Below are 18,657 nucleotides of genomic sequence, written 5' to 3'. Positions count from 1 at the left end.
TGTGCAGCAGACCACCTGGGATCTTGTCACGTCGCAGACGCCGAGGAGGTCCGAGGCAGGGCCCAGGATTCACGCTCCCAGGTGCTGCTGGCACTGCTGGTCTGAGGATGCCCTGAGCCCCACCCTGGTTCCCAAGGACAGGATTCTTGGAGCTAGCAGGATGCGCTGGCATCATGGGGACACAGAGGCGGTCCCCATGCCCTGGCTCAGTGACTGGCAGAACCTCGCACACTGAATCTCTTTCTCCCACGCACACCCTGACCCCCGACACCAGGGGACCCACAGCAGAAGCGCACAAACAGGCCTCTCTTCCGAGTCGGCTTCTCGGGAGCCCAGCCCAGCCCTTGGCCCATCTCAGAAGCATGGGGACATTTCCTGGGTTCACCTCCGTCACCAAGCTTCCTGCGTCAGTGATGCCTGTCCAAGAGGCCTGAGCTTTCTCCCACACGCTTGTGGGGTTCGTGGAGGACCCACGGGGAGCAGGCCCGGATGTCAGGAACCACCCCCTGATCAAAGTGAGCCCGTGCTCTCTCCTCCCTCTTCCCTCAGCCTGGACCTCCCCGATTCCAGAGACTCCAGAAGGTCTCCAAACTCAGTTAATAAACCACGATCATCCCAAGCACACGTGCCGACAAGCATTGTTCTTTCTTTATTCGAAGGACACTGGGAAAGGGGAGAGTCCCCTGCTGAGAAGGCTCCTGCCCGTTGGTGGGGACCAGTGGGGCGTCATCAGGGTAGCTTTCCGGGAGGATGAGAGGTTAAAGACTGGAGGAAGGGGCGGGGCCGAGGATACCGCCTCCCGCGTGGAGTGACAGCTAGCGGCTTGGGACGAGGTGGACGTGGCCAGAAGCAGAGCCAGCCAAGGACGTGGTCTCTCCAGCAAAGCCCCAGATGCGGTGCAGGTGGGGGTGATGGGCAGAGCCAGATGGCAGCCCAAGGCAGGGCTGGCCTATGTCTGCACATAGGTCAGCTGGATGTCGCCCCCCACCTCCAGGCTGTTGATGGCGGGCAGGTTCTTCAGGCGGTGGTAGTATTCACACAGGTGCTGGCCATCCACAGCCAACTTGAGGAAGGAGGCTTCACACATGATCCACACCTGGATGAGAGGCCCCAGCATCTGTACCCCGTCTAGACTGTCCTCAAAGCCAAAGGCAGCCTCACGTCTCCCTCCCTCCTTCCCACCTTCCCCAAACGTTAGTTAAGCAAGACCCACACCTGCATTCGAGCCACACCGAAGGATTCACTCTTCCCCGAACACGTCTCATGCTCTCCTTCCCTGTGCTTTTACATATTCTGTTCCTCCCCCCAGAATGCCCTTCCCCCCGTGCTCCCCGCTCTGCACACCTTGTCTGCGTGGATCACTGCTACTCCCCCTTCAGGACTCACCCTCCTGCAGGCAGCCTTCCCAGCCTTTCCCCACCTCCTGAGCCCCTCCTAGCCGAGTCAGGCGCCCCCTCAGGCTGTGTCCCCCACCCCTATCCTCACCCTCTAGCTGGACCCTGAGCCTCTAGGGACACAAATGCTGGCCTGTGTCATCCATGCCCCTAGGACCCGGCACACAGGAGTGCTCGGCGCCTGCACTCCTGCTGCGGCAGACTCCTAACTTGTCTCTTCCACCCCGACATTCTCCCAGAGGCGGTGGCAGCACAGCTGTTAAAATACCATCATCCCCATCACATAGCTAACACCAGCAGCAGAGTCACTGCGCACCGGGCACTGTCCTAAGCGTGTCACAAACTCGATTTCATTTCCTTCTTCCATCTCTGTGAGATCAATATTACTAGCAGTCCCATATTTTTGATAAGGGAACTGAGGCACAGAGCTGTTAAGTCACTTGCTCAAGGTCACACAGCTATCAAAGTATATTGCTCTCTGGCTTGAAACACACCAACCCCCTGGACTAAGATCCACAATCCATGACCCACAAGGCCCTACGTCGGTCATTTTCAACCCTGGGTGAGGAGTATTAGGGCCTATTTAAAAATACGGGTGTCCAGGCTCATCCTCTAGTGGGCCTGGGGTGGAGCCAGGCATTGCTTTTTCTTTTTCAAGCTCTCAGGTGATTTGAGTATGTAGTCAGGGTCGAGAACCCAGCTCTGTGTCATCCAGGCCTCCAGCAGTGCCACCCGCCACCTCCCCATCCTCACTCTCCCAGAAGCCCCGGCCCTCCTGCTTCCTAGACATGCCACGACCATGACCCTCTGCCTTGGCGATGATATCAGCTCCCTCTGCTGCCCCTTAGATTTTTTGCAAGGTGGGCTCCTCCTACCACTGAGGTCCCGCCTGTGCTGGGGCCTCCTCCAAGGTCTGCCCCCGCCTAAGGAAGCATGGCCCCTGCCCGGGGCTCACTTATTTCTTATTCTACTTTGCCCTCTGCATAGTACCCGTTGCTATTCTGCAGCGATCTGTCCATACATTTGTTTCCTTGTTCCTCCCCCACCTTGATTGTAAACTCCATGGGGGCAGGACCTGGACCGTCTGTTTCCTAATTGTCCCCCCAGTACCTGGGGTACTTGCTGCTCAAAGTGGGCCTGGATGAAATAGCTGATAAATGACTGTTGAATGAATGAGTGAGTGAGTGAATGACTGACACCTCATTCTTGAGTTCGATTGGGCACTGATGGGCTGTGTGACCTTAGCAAGTAGCCTGCACGTGTGAGTGAGTCTCCTCATCTGTAACAGCAGGTAGCACCTGCCACCTGCCTTATGTGGGACACAACAGTAAAATGATAATAGCAGTAATTTGGTGAACACTTTCTCTTCTTCTGGGCCCAGTCCTCACCCCAGAGGCATCAGCTCCTGCCTCGATCAAGGTGCCCCCAGATGACCTCCACCCGCTGCCCCACCTGCCCCTTGAGAGCCCCTCCCAGCTCGGGGCTGCAGCATCTCACCGAGAAGCTCTGGCCTCGGAAGAAGGGCATCTGTCGGGACAGGCTTCGCTCCTCAGACCCCCAGCGGCTGTTGATTTGCGTGTTGCGGACCACGGCATCCTCGTCAAAGCGGGGGTTCAGGTGGAAGGCGATGTCTCTCCCGGAGCACAGGTTGATGTAGAACCTGGGGATGGGCCGCTCCCATGGACTCTCTGCCCCAAGCCGGGGGAATGGCCAGAATGACCTTGGGGTGTCTCTTCTCCCCAGGAACCCTGGCTTACCTCTGAGCATTGGACAGGACGGTACCCGACACCTTGATGCTCTTGGAGGGGTACAGCCCACCGGGGATAGAGGTGAAGAAAGGTATCGGCTGTGGGGAGGAGGGGGCAGGTCAGACAGCAGCAGCCAGAGCAGCCGCCGCTGCAAGAGAAACTTCATGTCAACTTCTGTGCATTTGGACTGTCAGTCGACAATTTAACTGTGCCTGTATCTTCAAGAAAGAACTCCATGGTATCTTTACTTGGCTCAGTAAATGGCAAAGGAAAACTTTCCAGCATTCCTCAAATTAATGGGCATTTACTATCATGAAAAGAGCTTTGGTTGGACACAAAGGATGCTTGGGCTGAGAAGGGAAGACCATATAATATGCTCATGGAGAAGGGACGATTTTCAAGGTGAAAGCCCCTTTCCTAAGTCTTCTAAGTTACCTGGAAGTTTCCAGAACTTCAGTTTACTAAAGGACTGCTTTTCATTTTGTAAGCTGCCCTCCCCTCTCCCCCTACCCCAACCCTGCACAACACAAAGCAGACCTCCATCCCTCCCAGAGAAACCACTTACATAGGTTGGGTTGGGATATGCCATGGGTGGGATCATGGGATTCTGTTGAAAAGAGATCGGGAAATTCAGTACGGGAGTGCGCGCATGCGCACACGCACACACAAACACACACACACACACACACCCACACACACACACACACACATGCCCTCGCACGTTCTAGAGGGGATGCTCCAGTGGGAGACTGAGGTCGTGGGGCTTCAGGCCTTGGATTCTCCCAGTCACCTTCCTTCCCATGTCAGCCTTGGCAGGACTCCTGCCGTGTTCCTGGATCCCATCATGGTCACCTGCCCCTCAACCCCTCCAGGGGCAGCCCCACTGACTCCAGGCCCCCCGTGTGCTTTGCACTGGCAGGAGGAGGAGGGGAGGCAGCCTAAGCCTGTGATCAGCAGTGACATCCTGGGGGCTTGTCCTCAGGATGGAGGGTCTCATATCCAGATACTGGGACCACTGCACTCCCCTCTCAGGGACAGAAGGACCAGTTTTCCTGTTGGTCCCTAGGGGACCTATTTCTTGGGTCGTTGGGTAAATCCAGCCTGATCCAGAATCTCTACTGTCCCACGGAGAGTTTTACGTGCGTTTCTCCTAAGCAGAGGGCCCAGCCCCAAATGTCCCCACCTTCCTTGCTAAACTGCTTTCTTCCTGACTCTGGGCCTAGAGAATTCACTCCTTGGGAAAGGGGCACGTGGTGGGGCTGTGAGCTGACCAGAGCGTTCAGACTTACAGGGAACATCTGTCCAGGGGTGCTCTGCACGGTGTGGATGATGGTCTGAGTCTGGAAGAAAGAAACCCCATTTTAACCGGCTCTCACCGGTGTGAAGACGGCCACCTGCCACCAGAGGGCACCACTTAACACCCTCCTCTTAGGTGAGGTCATCTTGAGCTTGTAACGAGCCCAATCATCCTGACCAGACGCCCCGAAACTGGCAGGTAGAGGTGTTTCTTCTCTGGAGAAGAAACATGGTTGCATTTGTGGCCTGCATCTTTCTTCTCAGGGGAATGTCTCTAGCACAGCCTCGCTTTGCAGAAGGAAGAAGTGAACGTGGGGCCTTGGTGTCCTATGGCTGCCCACAGAGTGGCAGGGCCTTGAGCAAACCAGCGGCCACTGGGGCTCCTTCCCGATTCATCAGGGCCAGCCACCCCTCCCCCCCCCGAACTCCCTCGCACCATCACCACCCCAGCCAGGCAGATGGCCCAAGGGTCTGGCCTTGGCGGCCCTACCCTCCAACGGGAGAGGCTCCATGCTCAGCTCCGCCTCCTCCTTTTAACCCACAGGAAAAGCCAGAGTGAAGAGATTCCGAAGAGAGAGCAAGACACTTACAATGGGAGCCGAGCTGGCCGGCCAGATCCCTGGAGGCTGAAGGGGATGAGAAACCAAAATGGTGGTTAACACTGGTGCCACACGAGAGTAACGTGGCGGCAGAAGCTGTGGTAAGAAAGGCCTCCTCACACGCGGCCTCCCTCCTGAGCCTTCTGGGCGCCCATCTTCTCACCCACCATGCCGGGTACACTATGGTTATGCAATGGGGTTGGGGTGGAGGAGGGGGAACGTTCCCATTGGCTCCTTCAGAAGGAGAGGTGGATATGTCTGATACAGACCATTTAGCTTCCCTTAGCTCCCAGAGGCAAAGCCATTACTCCCGGTGCCATATTTCACCCATAAGGTGAAATCTTGCATTGGCTGAAGGCCTGCTGTGTGCCAGGCTCTGGCTTCAAGACTTTACAATGAGGGAGGCATCCTTGCCTCCTATTTCGCTGGTGAGGCAACTAGTCTCAGAAAGATTAGGCAACTTGCCCAAGCTCACCCAGGTAACAAGAGATAAAATCCAAATGGTACCCAGTTCTGCTGATTGTATCCGCCACACCCTGTCCTCCCCAGGCCAGGGCCAAAGGCCGGCTGCCCTGCAAAGGCTCCCTGCAGCTCCATCAGTCCTGTGTCCGCATGGCAGAAGGCAGGTGCCCCAGCTGCACCGTGCTGGGCCCGGGAAGGCTGGGCAGAGAGACAGCCCTCCTCCCAGTCCCCACTGCTCAGGTGGCCAAAGAAAGGGCCAGGCCCTGCTCCCCTTCCTGTCCGGGACCCTGCCTTCACCCGGCAGACTGTTCCTCTTGCAAACCTATTCCACATTCATTAACTGAGTCCCTACTGCATGCCAGGCACTGTGCAAAATGCTAGGGATACACAAATAAACCACCTACAATTCCAGCCCACAAAGGGCCCGGTGGGTGTAGGGAAGGAGGGAGGAGAGTGATGAGGAGACACACATAAACACAGTTATAGCAGGACGTGGTGACTGGTGTAGCACAGACATGTCCAAAGTCTGTGGTGACTCAGGAGGGCATCCAGTGATCTACTCCAGGGACGGTGCTCCAGAGGAGTGACAGCCGAGCTGTGAAGGGCCACTCGGGATTGGCTGGGGCTGGGTGGCAAAGGGTGCTTTCAGCACTGGGATAGCATGTGCAGAAAGCACGGTGGCCTGAGAGAGCCCCAAATGAGCAGTGGGGGCTGTGTGAACTTCCTGGGTGAGGGATGAGGCCGGGAGGGAGGCTGGGGCAAGACTGGGGAGGATTCTGCAGGTCCTGCTGTCTGGACTTTGTCTAGAGGGACTTGGGGCCTTTAGGACTTTAAAGCAGGGGGAGGACGTGATCAGATTTGTGCATAGGAAGGTCACTGTGGTGGGTGAGTGGGCCGTGGGGAACTAGGCCGTGGTCGGGGTGTTGAGGGGGCAGATGGCCTGGACCACGGCAGTGGCTTTGGGAAGAGAGGCACTGGTGCCCTGGAGAGATAATGAGAGGAAGGCAGAGCCAAGGACACCCCCAGGTCCCCAGCTCTGGGCCCAGGGGTGTGGATGGTGGCAGGGAACCTTTGGGCATGACAGGGCCTGGAGACCCTGGCTGGCCTGCTGGCTGGACCAGCGTCTTGGACGCTCTGTCCTTCCTGCTGACAGCTCAGCCGCCCCAGGCCTCCACTGAACTCACTTTCGGTTTGCGCCCCTTGGGCTTGGGTGGGAAACAGGCAGCCTGGGAGCACTGCACCGTGGAGAAGGCGGGCTGGATGAGAGCTGCGCCAGTGTTCTGTTAAAACAAAAGGTGCCATGGGGTGAAGAGAAGCATTAACGGAGCCAAGGAAGAGGGGAAAAGCAGGGGCCGGGCAAGAGGGAGACAGACAGGCAAGCAGGGGGAGCTGGGGTGTCCAGGACGGGCAGAGGGAAGCTTAGGCCCCAGGCAGTGACGGCAGGCTGGCCGTCTCTCTCTCCACCTCCATCCCTCTCTCCTCTCTCCCCAGCCCCACAGGGGGAGCTCGGGAGGGAAGGAGTATGAGCGATGAGGACCAAAGAGAAAGGGCCTCATATTTGTCAAGGGCCTGCTGTGTGCCTTCCCATCTCAGGGTACACACTCAAATACCAAAGTGGGGCCGACAGCTCCCAGCCAGCGGCCTGGGGCCCTGCAGAATGTGGGCCCAGCATACCCCAATCTTTCCAGTTTTCACAAAAAGCCAGAAATCCAGATTACCATGTGCTATCACCTGACCTTTTTTTTTTTTTCTAAACTGTGGTGAAATGCACATGAAATTGACCATCTTAACTATTTTTAAGTGGAAGATCCCACATGCCGTGGAGCAACTAAGCCCATGCGCCACAACTACTGAGCCTGTGCCCTAGAACCTGCATGCCACAACTACTGAAGCCCACGTGCCACAACTACTGAAGCCCACGTGCCACAACTACTGAAGCCCACGTGCCACAACTACTGAAGCCCATGTGCCACAACTACTGAAGCCCGCGTGCCTAGAACCCATGCTCTAGAGCCCCGCTCAACGCAATTAGAGAAGGCCCACGCGTAGCAACAAAGACCCAACACAGCCATTACTTACTTACTTACTTACTTAATTAATTAATTAAAACAAAACAAAACAAAAAACTTCTGCTGACCTTTTAGATGCTGGTAACACATTCAAAAATTTTAAAGCACAGAGAGGGTCAAATAGACCCAAGTGTGGCCCATGCAGGCTATTCTGTGACCTCTGATGTGTATCACCTCATTGAACTCACACAAGGACCTATGGGGTGGTAGAGACCCTGCTCCTTCCACAGGTGAGGAAACTGAGGCTGGGAGAGGCGAAGTCACTTGTCTAAGATCCCCCAGCAGATGAGAATGGCAGAGCTGGAGATTTGAGCTGGATTCAGTTTGATTCCCAAGCCTCGGGTCTATCTAGAACCACACGGCCTCCTAACCAGGGTGGGAATGACAGAGATGAGTGGCCAAGGAGCCCGGGAGACTGAAGCAGGTGTCCCAGACAGAGACAGCGACACAAGGACAGGACGGGGGAGCCAGAGGTGTGTCCCCAGAGCCATCTGGAAAGGAGACTGGCTGGCAATTTTGGGCCCACGCAGCAGGGCCTGGGCACAATGGACCGGGCCCTGCACCCAGCCCCTGGGGGCGGGTGCTGGGTGGACATTCTGACCTGAAAGCTGATGTAGGACAGCTGCACGGCGCCCGTGACACAGATGGCGTTGACACGGTGGAAGGGCACGCGGTGTGCGTACTGCGTGAAGAGGTTCTTATTCACCATCACCTGCCGAGATGAGTGCATGTTGCAGGAGGGGGTCCCTGGCCAGGTGGGAACTCACCCAAGCTTCTGGGACCCCTGCTTCTAGAAGTTTAGACCTGTGTCTAGTTTTCACATCCATCCCCTGTAGGTCGGGGGCATCAGCCTTCAGAGCTGTGCCAGTTACAGGAACATGCTTGTGATCCAAAGTGCATCCGGACACAATCCCTATGTGGCTCTGGTTGTTGGCTTTTTAGTTCTTACGGTTGTCTGCTTATTGCAGTAGGTTTGTCTTTCTAATCTTAGGTCACCTGGGGTGTTACTGAAATATGCATACAAAAGTTCGTGGGGAGCAGAGGAGAGGTGACGTCAGGTTGCATGGTGAGGGGTTGGGAACATCCATGTTCACACAGAGGGGCACAGACACAGATGTACTCACCCCGCCCCCCCGTCTCCCCAAGCCCAGAGACACTGCTCTGCTTGCAAAAGCAGTTTGCAATGCCCTGCAAAACTAAGCCATTAATAACACCTGGATAAAGGCTGCACCAATGTAACAAAAACAAATGTTACCAGGGTCCTGGAGTGGAAGAAGGGCAGAGGAACGGAAATAATTTGGACTTTAAAGACCCAGGAGGCCAAAAAGCACCATGGTGACTTATCTAGTGCTTATTTCCGGAGTAAAAGAAGCAACAAGTGCACTTGTAGATGCAGGTGAAGGTGTGTAAGGAGACTGCATCCTTACAAGGAAATGGTCCTCTTCTCTGTACAAAGGTGTTGCTCACGTGACTATTTAAATGCTATTCACCGCGCCTGATCAGGCTGGGGGACAGACAGCCGAAGGGAAGAGAGGAGAGTTCCTGCTTACCTTGAACTCCGAGCTCTGTACCAGGAAGCAGAGCTCAAAGGGAGACCCTCTCTGGAAGGGCATTTGCATCTTCCTTTCCTCAGGCCCCCAGCTTCCTTTCTGCTTCGTGTTGCAGACCACATACCCGCCGTCTTCAAACCGAGGGTTGAAGTGGAAGGCAATGTCATTGTCATTGTAGCCGCTCTGAAAGTTCACAGCAAACCTAGGCCGAGGGAAATCAGACAGGGCTCTCGGTATCCTGGTTTACTGCCAAGGGTGGGAACAGGAGGGTCTCACGCCTTTGACTGACATCCATCTGGGATCCTGCCTACAACCTGCGTGGCTGGTTTGTACCCATCCTTAGTTGTTGCCATCTTTTTTGCTCACCTAATTTGCACTTAGTATGTTTTTGTGCAGTTACCACATTTTGCCCTTACAGTGTGATTTTCTAAAAATAAGTAGAAAATGGGTAAAGAAATTTGTATCCAAGATGGAAGCCGAGAAATGTGCCTAGGAGTGAGAACCTTTTGTGCCAAGTGGTCGCTCGTTGGAGGCCAGCCCACATCTGCTCAGTTGAGAGAGAAGAGGACAAACGGAAAGAACACGTGACATTGATGGGACGCCTACAGAGATGGTGTCTAAAGGGGAGGCATAGAATAAACACTAGCCCTCCGGGCGTGGGGACCTCAGTGTGCGCGTCTGTTCCCCTGTAGAGGTTGGCGTGTGTCCACCTGACCTGAGTGAGGTCAGCAGGCCTGGACCCAGACCCCAGCTCTGCACTGTTTGTCATTTGCAATGACCCCGCACCTCGCTACCCTCAAGCTGCCGCATCCGGGAAAGGGGGTGACTGCCTTCCTTCGAGGATGATTAACAAGGCGGCCAGGGGAAGCCCCCAAGCAAGCAACTCTTTGTTCCCATCTCTCCTCGGAGGAAGCCCCTCGCCATCCCAACTTCCTTTGGGTACAGCCTTGACTGTAAGGTGAGGACAGAAACAAAAGAATCTTCTGAGGGACCTGGCTCACAAAGTGGGCGCAATAAATGTTTGTTCTGCCTCTTCCCAGTCGGAGCTCGCTCGTGTCCCCAAACCAAGTTCCAGTCTGAGGTTCTGAGGGTCCGCCTTCCCTGAATTCAGCACCAGTGTGGTTTGCAGCCTGCCTCTCGGGGTCACTTTGGTCTCCCCAACAAACACACAGCAGTCAGAGAGCATGCCTCGCTCCCACGTCATGCCCCGCAGAGCCAGGCACTGCCCTGCACCCAAGCGTGGCCCTCGATGGACAGAGCCCCTACCTGCAGAGCCCGGCCACTTTTTTTTTTTTTTTTGGCCGCACAGCAGCTTGCAGGATCTTAGTTCCCCAACCAGGGATCAAGCCTGTGCCCCCTGCAGTGGAAGTGTGGAGTTCTGACCACTGGACCGCCAGGGCAGCCCCCAGAGCCTGTTCTCTTTCTCGGTTAAGGGAGGTGTGTTCTGGACACCGTCCTCAACATCGGAGCTCTCTGTGAACCCTCAGCCAGCGGGGCCTGCGGGAAACTGGCGTGGCCCTGAGCCCAGCCGCCCTCCCTCTGGGAATACCGAAGGGAAAGGAAGCTCCAAGTGACTCTGGAATGAGAAAATCTAAGTCTCTATTCCTCTTAAAGTGGAGAATAGTGTTTCTGAAATACCTCTGGGTGTAGTTTTCCCTTTGCGGTCCTCCAGCTTCATTCCTGTGTACCTTTGAAAATTCCTGCCCCAGGGAAGGGAGAGAGCAAAAGCTCCCATCGGAAGGGGGACCCTCGGAGGTAGGGAGAGATTCTATTAGACAGGGTGGGAGTAGAAAGCCCTGCTGCGCTGGGAGAAAGGGTAGGCAGAGGAAGGGGGAGAGAGAAAGCACTGGAAGTTCAGAGTCGAGGTCTGGGACCCCCGTGCTGGCAGAGTTTGGGGGGATGCCTCACTTCCCTCCGAGTCCCCTGGGGGCACTCAGGGCTCTCAAAGTCCCATGGTCAGTGTGTCCGTGTCCACCTGGAGGGGAAGCAATGGCAGAGGAAGTCATCTAGAATCTAGATGCAGGGGTAGGGCTGGGCCTGGGAGGGGCCTGAAGGAATCCAGAAGGTCCCCAGGCCCCATGCAAAGTGATGAGAGGAAACGTAGGGGCAGAAGCCAGCTGGGATTGGGACAGAGAGGCTTCTGAGAGAGGGCCACGTGTCCAGAGGGGCCTCCGTGGGCACTGTGGACCTCAGGGTGCAGCCCACGTGGACCCCACCGAAACTGGGCACGGGTCCCAGGCCTCCGAGCCACCCTGACCTCAGCAGAGCTCAGCCAGGGCTGCGTGAGCATCTGAGAACCCTCCTGCCTCTGAGAATACGTGCAGGCTCTTCTCCTGGGAAGCCCCCTTGGGAACTAGGAGGAGCGCTGGAAACAGCGCTAAGATATTTATTTTTTGAATTGACTTAGCATTTTCCGGGAAAGAGCTTGAAACTGAAAGAGACCAAATTACAACTTTGATGGCAAGTTTAACTATTTCCATGTCAGACCAAGGGAGGGCTCCGAAGTAGATGAGGGCAGCTACAGGAAATGAAGGAAGGTGATGTTTCTGCAACTCTGGGTCACAGCATACAGTGTTCAGTCCTGGAACTTCTGCCTCTAGGCTGGCCTGCTTCCCTCCTTAGACTGGGAGCTCCCATTATCCCCTCCCCCGTCTTTGGGGAGTCTGGTTAATGGTGCCCTGGGTGCTACTGGCAGATGGCAGGAGTGCCGTGCATTGTTGGCAGGGGCCGGGCCCTTCTCATCCCCTGAGCCAGGTGCAGGCAGGTCGGAGGATGCTGGGTGGACCAACCTGAGCTGAGAGCGCCCTGGCTCGCTCAGGGGCGAGGCTGAGAGAAACAACGATTCCAGGTACCTGTTTCCGTTGGAATATATAACGGTCCCATTGATGGTGATCTGAAGTCCGTCCTGGAGACCCCCTTGGATTATCCCAGTGAACGGAATGGCCTGCAGGGAGGAGACGGTGGTCAGTGGGCTGGACTGCTTCTCTCCATCCCCTTCAGCACTTGCTGGGGGCTGGCCTGGGTGTCGGGCACTGGGCTAGGGGCCAGGTGCAGCTGTGAACAGGACAGAGAGAGGCTCTGCCCCACGGGCCTTCCAGGCCTGCAGCGAGGAAGTTACACAGACATTCTGAGGTTGTGAGAAGGAGATCCCTCCGGCTCTGAGAGGATGTGTCAGGGACAGTGTGGCAGCTGCCAAGAGGAAGAAGTGGCATGTCCACAGCCCTGAGATGGGAAGGAACCAGGGGAGTGAGGAGGGGGCTGCTGGACCCCAGGCCAGGTTCTTAGCAAAGTCCCCTGGCTGGGGACTCAGGGGGCCCAAGGGACCAAAGAGACCCACCAACCTGTTCTTGAGGATAAACCCTCTGCTCACCTGAGCAGGCCAAGAAGAAGGCATCCTCCCCTCTCCTGCCCATCCCACCCCGAGAACAACCGTGACCATGACCTTTGCCCTCCACCGCCTCAGAGAGCACCTCCCAGGTGCTCTCTGCAACCGCTCTCTGCAACCGCGGGGCAGCCCCCTCTTCTACTCCTGCTCCTGGGCTCCCATTCCTTCCCCCAGGCCCTTGGCATCCTCCAAAGTCCTAATGTGACATCTCCACCCCTCCTGGGCCCCATCACTTTGTCACGTTCTCTTTCCTGAGCCTCTTTAAAGGATCCATGGTTACGGTGAGGGATGCCTCATTTTAGAGCCAGGCATACTCCAGATTTAAATCCTAATTTGGCTGCTTGTTACCTTAGCAGCCTTGGGAAGTTTATTTAACTTCTCTTTGCCTCAATTTCCTCATCTGTGAAACAGGGATAAATCCCACCTTCTGAGATTGATGATTGAGTGACAAAAAGTCTGTGGAAGAGACTGGTACATGGTAGGTTATCTCTCTACTGCCCCTCTGCTTCCTTCCACCTGGGTCTCTCTAATCAAAATTCCTAAATTGCTTATGTCTCAGCTTTCAAAGCTTCATTCCTGAATGCCTTTTATCTAATGTGGTTCTACAAACTGCCTTAAACACAGTTCTATCTCCTAGTCAATTTTCACATTTTTCAAGTTGTTCAAGTCTTTTCTACCTTCTCCTTTAAGTCAATTCCTTACAAAAATTAAATGTGTGGGAAGAGATATGGGGACATATGTATAAGTATAACGGATTCACTTTGTTATAAAGCAGAAACTAACACACCATTGTAAAGCAATTATACTCCAATAAAGATGTTAAAAAAAAAATTAAATGAGTACAGGAGCCAGGCAGGTGATGTGTATAGGTGAGCTGGCCAGGTAGGGTACAATAGGGATTGGTAGGGACTGAGGCAAAGTAGACATCATCTTCCTTATCTAAAGAGGCAGTGTCCACTCAGCTGTAACCAGTGATTACCATCCAGGTCCAGTGTTGGCAGAGCTTCCAAGTCTTTAGGAGAAGACCAAAATCTGGAATTTTTTTCTGTAAAACTTTCTAATTTCTGGGGGAAAAAATCCTTTAAAAAGGATTGTAGAAGAGTTCCTTTGTTATAGAGACATATAATGAAATATTTGCAATGAAATGATATATCTAGATTTGCTTCAAAATCATCCAGGAGTGCAAAGGGAAGTAGGGTTGGGTAGAGATGAAACAAGACAGGTCATGAGTTGAAACTGAATGACGGGTATGCGTTGTTTATGATACTATTCTCTCTAAATTTTAAAATTTTCTTTAGCAACGAGTTAAAATAAACACTCTGCAGGCAAACAAAAAACACCCACCAGCCCAGTTCAGTCCTAGCCTATGTCCTTGAGCTGTACAGCCACTCAGAATCCAGAGAAACCCCTCCTAACTCACGTGCACAGCTCGCCCTGGGAGATAACCTGTAACGCCAGGATCCCATTCAGACAGACTCTGCTCTCCATGGACCTTTGGGAAAGGTGTCTTTTGTGGCACCTCAGGTTAGGTCTGAACTCTGCCATTAAATACTTTGGTGACCTTAAGCACATCCTGGCTTCTCTACATCTCTGAGATCTTTCTGTTGTTTCTGTCCGTGCCAGTGATTTTGAAGAAGTAGAATCAGCCTGACACAGTTATAGACCAGCAGGCCGTACTTCCTGGAAAAAGAATCCCCTCATTTGTTTGTTGAAGCCTGAAATTCTCTTAAGAGCCTTTCACACCATCATGACAGACAGGGCTTAAAATGCATACTCCTGGCAAGTATGGGCCCTTCCCTTAAGCATATTCACACTAAGGTATAAAGAACTGAAAGCAGAGTGTGTTGGGATGGGGTCATCAGGGCACAGAAGGAAGGCAGGATGGAGGAAACCATGTGTAGATAATGGGGGCGGGCAGTACAGGTTAATTTTAAGGAAGGATTTCCCCAAAAAAAGTTTTGTGAGATTTTGTTGTCTTAAATGGTGCCCTCAAATTCTGAAACACAAGATTATTTCAAATTGAGTATAATCCTAAAGGCAAGATTATCCACTGCCGCATTATAATTGCAAAAAATTGGAAAGAGCCCAAAAGTCCACCAAGAAGAAAATGGTGAAATTAATTATGTTATTTCCATACAGTGGATTCTATGGCGGCTTAACAAGAAGAGAAGAGGAAGAAGGGGACTCTTTGAGAACTGATACGGAATGATGCCACACGTATGATTTTTAAAATGGGTTGGGGAGGCTATATACATATATTTACTTACCATGAACAAAACATTTCTGGAAGGATTCAAAGAAACTGCTAACACTGGTTGACTCCAAGGAGGGTATGGTAGACTGAATGATTACCACCCTCCCCTCTGCCCCACCAAAAATGTCTACATTCTAATCCCTGGAAGTTGTGAATATGTTGCTTCACATGGCAAAAGGGATTTTGCATATGTGATTAGGTTGAGGATCTTGAGATGTAGAGGTTATCCTGGATTATCCCGGTGGGCCCAGTGTAGTCACAGGGTCCTCAAAGAGGGAGGCAGAAGAGGAGAATTGGTAGTAGGAGATGTGACAACAGAAGCAAGAAGCTGCTGGCTTTAAAGGAGGAGGAAGGGGCCACAAGCCAACACAAGCAGGCAGCCTCTGGAGGCTGGAAAAGGCAAGGAAACGTTCTCGGACTTCCCTGGTGGCGCAGTGGTTAAGAATCCTCCTGCCAATGCAGGGGACACGGGTTCCATCCCTGGTCTGGGAAGATCCCACATGCTGCGGAGCAACTAAGCCCGTGCGCCGCAACTACTGAGCCCACGTGCCACAACTACTGAAGCCTGCGTGCTCTAGGGCCTGTGCTCCACAACAAGAGAAGCCACCGCAATGAGAAGTCCGTGCAATGAGAAGCCCGTGCACCGAGAAGCCCATGCACTGCAACGAAGAGTAGCCCCCGGCTCGCAGCAATTAGAGAAAGCCCACGCGCAGCAACAAAGACCCAATGCAGCCAAAAAAATAAAAAATAAAAAATAAAAAATAAAAAATAAAATGGAACAACCACTAAAAAAAAAAAAGAAAATATTTGAGATTCAACAGTTGCAGAAAAAAAATAAAAAGGAAACATTCTCCCCTGAAGCCTCCAGAAGGAAATAGCCTTGCTGACACTTTGATTTTAGAGTTCTGACCTCCAGAACTGTAAGAGAATAAATTTGTATTGTTTTAAGCCTGGCTGGCCAAGGACCCCTCCGTGCATGTATGTGTGTATGTGTGTGTGTGTCACCTTAGCAGGAAACAGCAGCACCTGCTTTTGCTTTGTATGACTTAGGAGGATGGATTTTTATGCTGGATTTATGGTCGCACAGCTTGGGCTCGCCTCCCAGCTCCTTGTGCTGGCAGCTCTGATGTTGAACAAGTCATTTGACCTGCCTGCACCCCAATTCCCTCCTCGGAACAGTGAGACAATAGCATTGCCAGCCTGGCAGTGTGCTTAAAGAGGATTAGGTGAAAGGCTAAGTGGAAAGCCCTTGGCTGGAAGGCCTTGACAATGGCAGCTGTCTGCATGAGGATGACTTAAACTTTCTGCTGGGTCAGAACTCGCTCTCAGCTCTGGGCTGTGCCTGGAGGCTGAGGATATTTTCCTCCTCTTCCTATCCAGTCCGGAAAGCAGAGTCAGGCCCTACAGGCCAGAGGGTGGGCAGCCCTCTTCTGGAGGCCCAGTGTCACAGAGGCCACCCAGCCACAGCTGGCACAGGGGGTCACCCAGAGGGGGCAGCTTTTAGCCAAAGGGCACTGCTGCCCTTCTGGTGGCCAACCTTGCCCGTCTGTGTTATCTTCTTATCCTCACAACAACCCTGGTCATTATTAGTGCCACATTTACAGATGAGGAAACGGGCACAGGAAGGCTGCATAACTTGCCCAAAGCCACACAGCCGGGCAGAGATAGAGCCGGGCTTGAACCCCAGCACCCATGCTTTTAACCACCACACGGTCTGCTTCTCACGATGAAGCCCAGAGCACCCTCGCTCCTGGCTTACCGAGTGCTCCCCTGGGCCAAACAGCGAGTCCTGTGCTGACTGTGACACCAGCTGCCCTCCTGGCCCTCTGGGGGCTGGGCCAGATGAGGCCGGTGGGGCGTGGGCGAGGAATGGGGGGTGCTCCAGAGGCGGGTCCTGGAGGCGTGGCCTCCTCAGCAGACAGGCCAGGCAGATGACCTTCCCACTGCACTTCGGAGGAAGTGAGGTCCCAGGTACTCAGGTCAACGGGTGGCCTGGGAGAGGGTGGCTACGTGGGCTGGACGGCGCTCCGGGTGCCTGTGAGGGCTGCACCCAGCCTCTTTCTGGTCTGGACTTCCAAGCCCCTGTTTTGACTCTCTGCTGCCATAGAAGGAGTTTCCTTCTGATTTGAAATCTTTGCCTTTTGAATCCAAGGATTAAAAAGTAAAAACACGTCACCAGAATAATAAAACGTCAGGGCCTGGAAGGGGCTGTGGGTCGCCCATCTGATGGAGCAAGAGACCCAGGTGACACGTTCTGACCCCGAGGCCGCGGTGGAGGCACCCACCGGGCGGCCCAGCTTCCTCCAGCCCCACCCTGGGAGCCCTCACGAGGTGGACGGAGGGGCACTGGACACTGCCCAGAGCGAACAGGCCACGCCGGGGCCCCTGCAGAGGTGGGTTCGGCCTGTTTGCCCCCCAGCAGCTCCCCACACCTATTTCCGCCCACCCCCGCTCCCCACGAAGGGCCCCGTCAGCCCACCTGCCGGCCTCTTGGGAAGCGGAGGCCGGGAGAGGCTCCTACTGCAGGGCCCGGCCCAGGACACAGTGACCACAGGAACCTCCTGGGCCTGGGCTGCCGCCTGCCGGCCCACGTCCTCCCCCAGTGCTCTCCCTGGACCACCTCCTTCCTCTGGGGCGGGGGGGAAATCAAGATACCTCCCTCCTCGGCCACTTACCATCTGGGGACATTTGACAAATGGCCTCCACCTCTCTGAGCCTCAGTTTTCCATGTGTGGCATGGGGATGATGAGGGTTTAAAAAGGCCGCCTGCTACAGGGGCTCCCCAGAGAAGGCAAAAAGGCACAGAAGGCAGCCCTTTGCGCCCCACAAAGCAGGGGCAGCCCCGCTCCCCCGCTAACTCCTGAGATGGTCCCTCTCAGACACCCTTGACCCGCGCTGCCTTGTTCACTCACCCCTCAGGGAGCAGACACCTCCTTGGGAGCCCTTCCCTGCTGCCCCCAGACTCGTAACAATTCTAAACACTTCCAGAGCGCCCACAGTGGGCCAGACACCATTCAAGCTCTCCTGACGTGCTGCCTCACTTAATCCTTACCCCCACCTCGGCAGTGACTTAAGGATTATCCCCATTATACAGATGCAGAAACGGAGGCCCAGAGAGGTAAAGTAACTTGCTTGAGGTCACCCAGCTAGTAAATGGCTGACCCCAGAGAGGCCATCTTCAAAGTAAATGCCCTTCACTGCCATGCTGGGTTGTTAATCTCCCCAGAAGCCCTGTTTACTACTCCCTTCAAGCAAAAAAAGCCATCACTTTTCTAGTTGTTACTTAGGCCCTTCTTTCCCCCACTGAGCACCTAGAACAGGAGAGGCACCCGGAAGAGCTCAGTAAACGATTGTCAGACGCACAGATCCTGGGATGCTCACCCCCTCCAGCCCTGAACAGCACCAGGGAGACGGGCGCGGAGCGGAAGTTGTGCCAGGGCTGCCCCAGCTGGCCTTTCTGCCCTTGTGGTGTTCTCTTTGGGATGCCTCCCCCCACCACCTGCAAGAGCTGCTTCCTCAGAGCCCCACAGCTGTTTCCCCCTGGCTGAGGCTACCCACAACCCCGGAACTCACTGGGCTCAGGTAGGGAGGCTGGGCGCCGCCGAAGGCCATCTCTCCACCGCCTCTGTGGCCGCTGCCACTTTGCACACTGACAGGCAGTCCTCTGCACTGGGGAGGACTTAACAAAGAAATAGAAACCAAAGCAATTTGGCGGTTATTCAATGGGGGAGGAGCCAGGAGCAAGAGGAAATGGGTTTAGAGAAAGGGAGAGAGGTAGGTTGCAGAGGGAGGATGGTGGAGGATGATACTTGGGAGAGGGAAGTGGGTGCTCCTCACCCAGTGCCTTTTCCCTCCACTCTCCTCCTGCGCTCCACCCATGACCGAATAGTTCACAGAGGT

At 54.4% G+C, this 18,657-nt stretch overlaps 1 protein-coding gene across 3 annotated transcripts; it reads right to left on the bottom strand.

Annotated features, from left to right (window-relative positions):
• Positions 1-626: 626 nt before the first annotated feature.
• Positions 627-18,426, bottom strand: LGALS9 (galectin 9). 3 transcript variants are annotated; one of them, XM_036837364.1, is made up of 11 exons: positions 18,331-18,375; positions 11,971-12,062; positions 9,119-9,320; positions 8,170-8,280; positions 6,684-6,779; positions 5,029-5,064; positions 4,432-4,482; positions 3,708-3,749; positions 3,152-3,240; positions 2,892-3,054; positions 627-1,096 (listed from the first exon to the last, which is right to left on the bottom strand). In XM_036837364.1, the coding sequence occupies exons 1-11, from the start codon at positions 18,367-18,369 to the stop codon at positions 950-952; spliced, it is 1,068 nt and encodes a 355-aa protein (XP_036693259.1). In that variant the 5' UTR covers positions 18,370-18,375; the 3' UTR covers positions 627-949. The 3 variants fall into 3 exon arrangements, with proteins under 3 accessions (XP_036693259.1, XP_036693261.1, XP_036693260.1); XM_036837365.1 differs by lacking the exon at positions 6,684-6,779 and having other exon boundaries at positions 943-1,096; XM_036837366.1 differs by lacking the exons at positions 2,892-3,054; positions 6,684-6,779 and having other exon boundaries at positions 18,331-18,426.
• Positions 18,427-18,657: the final 231 nt, after the last annotated feature.

The sequence above is a fragment of the Balaenoptera musculus genome, chromosome 20 (assembly GCF_009873245.2).
Source record: "Balaenoptera musculus isolate JJ_BM4_2016_0621 chromosome 20, mBalMus1.pri.v3, whole genome shotgun sequence".
Lineage (NCBI taxonomy): Eukaryota > Metazoa > Chordata > Mammalia > Artiodactyla > Balaenopteridae > Balaenoptera > Balaenoptera musculus.
Note: the sequence above shows the minus strand (reverse complement) of the source record. Positions and strands in the feature narration are given on the sequence as shown.

What these genes read in the sequence shown, in the direction of transcription:
- LGALS9 (XM_036837364.1), bottom strand. Translation starts at nt 18,369, where the DNA reads ATGGCCTTCGGCGGCGCCCAGCCTCCCTACCTGAGCCCA. An exon ending in AGCCTCCCTACCTGAGCCCA is followed by an intron (nt 12,063 to 18,330) that starts GTGAGTTCCGGG and finishes TCCTCCCTGCAG; the next exon opens with GCCATTCCGTTCACTGGGAT. An exon ending in ATATATTCCAACGGAAACAG is followed by an intron (nt 9,321 to 11,970) that starts GTACCTGGAATC and finishes CCCTCGGCCTAG; the next exon opens with GTTTGCTGTGAACTTTCAGA.